At 48.3% G+C, this 2661-nt stretch overlaps 1 protein-coding gene across 1 annotated transcript; it reads left to right on the top strand.

Annotated features, from left to right (window-relative positions):
- Nucleotides 1-1233: 1233 nt before the first annotated feature.
- On the top strand, nt 1234-1980 carry LOC146755408 (olfactory receptor 14J1-like). The gene has a single exon (XM_085525492.1). The coding sequence runs from the start codon at nt 1234-1236 to the stop codon at nt 1978-1980; it is 747 nt and encodes a 248-aa protein (XP_085381618.1).
- The last annotated feature ends 681 nt before the right edge of the window (nt 1981-2661 follow it).

Genomic DNA, 2661 nt, shown 5'->3' with positions numbered 1-2661 from the left:
CAGGAGCAGCTCTTGTGCACAGCACAGCCTGCAGGTGACAGAAGGAGAGGAGAGAAATTGAAGAGAACTTACAGGAAGTGTGAAGTGTGAGTGGGCTGTGAGCTCTCTGCAGGAGCATTGCTCACAGACCATGACAATCACAGCTGACCATGAGCTGCTTTTAATTAAGGGATAACTATAACTGGGACATCCCATAGGAGATCTGACTGCAGGCACTGCATGTTTCTTTACTGTGGAAAAAGCTTTCTGCTCCAGCTGAGACGGGTGCCCAGGGCTGTCCTGCAGAGCAGGGTCCCTGCTGTGCCCCAGGGGCTGTGTGCCGGGTATGGGACTCTGCCGCCTGCCAGGCTCAGCACTCAGCCTGCCCGGGGAGCTGCCCAGGGCGCTGCGGGGAGACGTGTGGGGGGAAGGAGCCCCCCGGCAGGGCTTGTGCTGCTACAGCTGCTGCCTGGGGCAGGGGGATCAGAGATCCATTGCACAACTCTGTTTTCTAGGGCCCTTGGAAGAGGAGAGCCAAGGCAGGGGATTCCCATTTCTTGTTCTGAGGCAAAACGAATTGGAGGCAGAAAGTGGCTGTCACACTTCTGAGAATTTTGCATCTGTAAGTTGCTTTTTTTGTGAACAGTCATAAGTTTTGTGCTTCCAGTCTCCCATTTTTTGAAGGATGATTATTAATATTAATTATCATCATTTTCTGTAGGTATGAATAATTCACTTTAGCTGCAAAGAGGCAGCTTTTTCTAACTGAAGTTGAATGGCACAGAGTCTGCTTTTGGGGCACTAAGAGCAGTTGGGGTAAAGATACGAGACAGGAAACAGATGAAAATATTCAGCTAGACAGGATAAGGTAAGAAAGTAAGAGGAATGGTTAGAGCTCCAAATGCTGCTTCTGCCTAAGGAATGCTGAACAAAATGAAATTAAATGCAAGTAATGGTGCTAAATGTACACTGTTGTAGGAGAATTAAAACATTTCATATTATTGCAGGAGGAATGTCTCTGAAAATGGACTAGACTTGTCATTATCTTCTGGTCTCTGACCAGGACTCCAAGCCCAACAACAGCAGATGCCCAACAGCAGCTCCATCAGCGAGTTCCTCCTGCTGCCGTTGGCAGACACGCGGCAGCTGCAGCTCCTGCACTTCTGGCTCTTCCTGGGCATCTACCTGGCTGCCCTCCTGGGCAACGGCCTCATCAGCACAGCCGTAGCTTGCGACCGCCGCCTGCACACCCCCATGTACTTCTTCCTCCTCAACCTGGCCCTCCTCGACCTGGGCTGCATCTCCACCACTCTCCCCAAAGCCATGGCCAACGCGCTCTGGGACACCAGGGCCATCTCCTACACAGGATGTGCTGCACAGCTCTTTTTCTTTTCCTTCTTCCTCTCAGCAGAGTATTCCCTTCTCACCATCATGTCCTATGACCGCTACGTTGCCATCTGCAAGCCCCTGCACTACGGGACCTTGATGGACAGCAGAGCTTGTGCCACCATGGCAGCAGCTGCCTGGGGCACTGGGGTTCTCTATTCCCTGCTGCACACTGCCAGTATGTTTTCACTGCCTCTCTGCCAAGGCAATGTCGTCAAACAGTTTTTCTGCGAAATCCCCCAGATCCTCAAACTCTCCTGCTCAGCCACCTATCTCAGGGAAGTTGTGTTTCTCATTTTTGGTTCCAGTTTAGCCTTTGGCTGCTTTGTTTTCATAGTGGTGTCCTATGTGCAGATCTTCATGGCTGTGCTGAGGATGCCCTCTGAGCAGGGACGGCACAAAGCCTTCTCCACGTGCCTCCCTCACCTGGCTGTGGTCACCCTATTTGTCTGCACTGGCTTTTTTGCCTACCTGAAGCCCCCGTCCATTTCCTCCCCACTCCTGGATCTGACAGTGGCAGTTCTGTATGCAGTGGTTCCTCCAACACTGAACCCTATTATCTACAGCATGAGGAACAGGGAGATCAAGCACGCTCTCAGGAAGGTGTTGCAATAAGCACTATTCCAGCTACATTAAAATGCAAAACTTCCTCAATAGGATTCCCAGTGATGGTTCTTCATGTTTTATGCATCTTTGTCTGTTTGATTATGTGAGATATAGGAATGTGCAAAAAAAAAAAATGTTATTGAACTTATAAATAAAAATGTATTTAAATTCTTTCCTACCTAATTTCCATTTTCTCACTCCAAGAACTCATGTAAACATGGAACCATATTCCCTGAATATGTTTTAAGATACCTAAAAAGCTTTCAAAATAGACTTACTTAGCTTTTCTTTCTTCCTACTTTGCCTGGATTTTGGGAGGTACAGCCACAGACAGCAGCACAAAGTGCTCTTTTCATTTCTGTGCTCTTTCCAGTCAGTAGCCAGCAATATGAACAGGTCTGTCAGTGCTGGTCTCCTTGCTGGCACTGCCATAACAAGAGGGCCCCTTCAGAGCAGGTCCAGAGAACTGGAGGCCTCTTCCAAAGCTGGTGTAAGGAATGTACCTCACCAGCTGCTCCCTGAGAAGACATCAAGATATTCTGATGCATTTCACTGACTAGCAGGGATAGTTTCAGAAGTCCCAAGGAGATCTGTAAGGGACTCAAGGCAGTGCTGAGGTTTAGAATCTGTGGTCTAAGGTCAAGATAAAAAGAAAACGATTATAAATATGATATATGCATATATACATAT

Source organism: Coturnix japonica, chromosome 32 (genome assembly GCF_054131305.1).
Source record: "Coturnix japonica strain WE chromosome 32, WE-NBRP24, whole genome shotgun sequence".
Taxonomy (NCBI): domain Eukaryota; kingdom Metazoa; phylum Chordata; class Aves; order Galliformes; family Phasianidae; genus Coturnix; species Coturnix japonica.
The sequence above is the reverse complement of the archived record's forward strand: the minus strand, read 5'-3'. Positions and strand labels throughout refer to the sequence as shown.

Bases quoted from the DNA above. Each gene is read 5' to 3' on its own strand.
- LOC146755408 (XM_085525492.1), top strand. From the start codon at position 1,234: ATGTACTTCTTCCTCCTCAACCTGGCCCTCCTCGACCTGGGCTGCATC.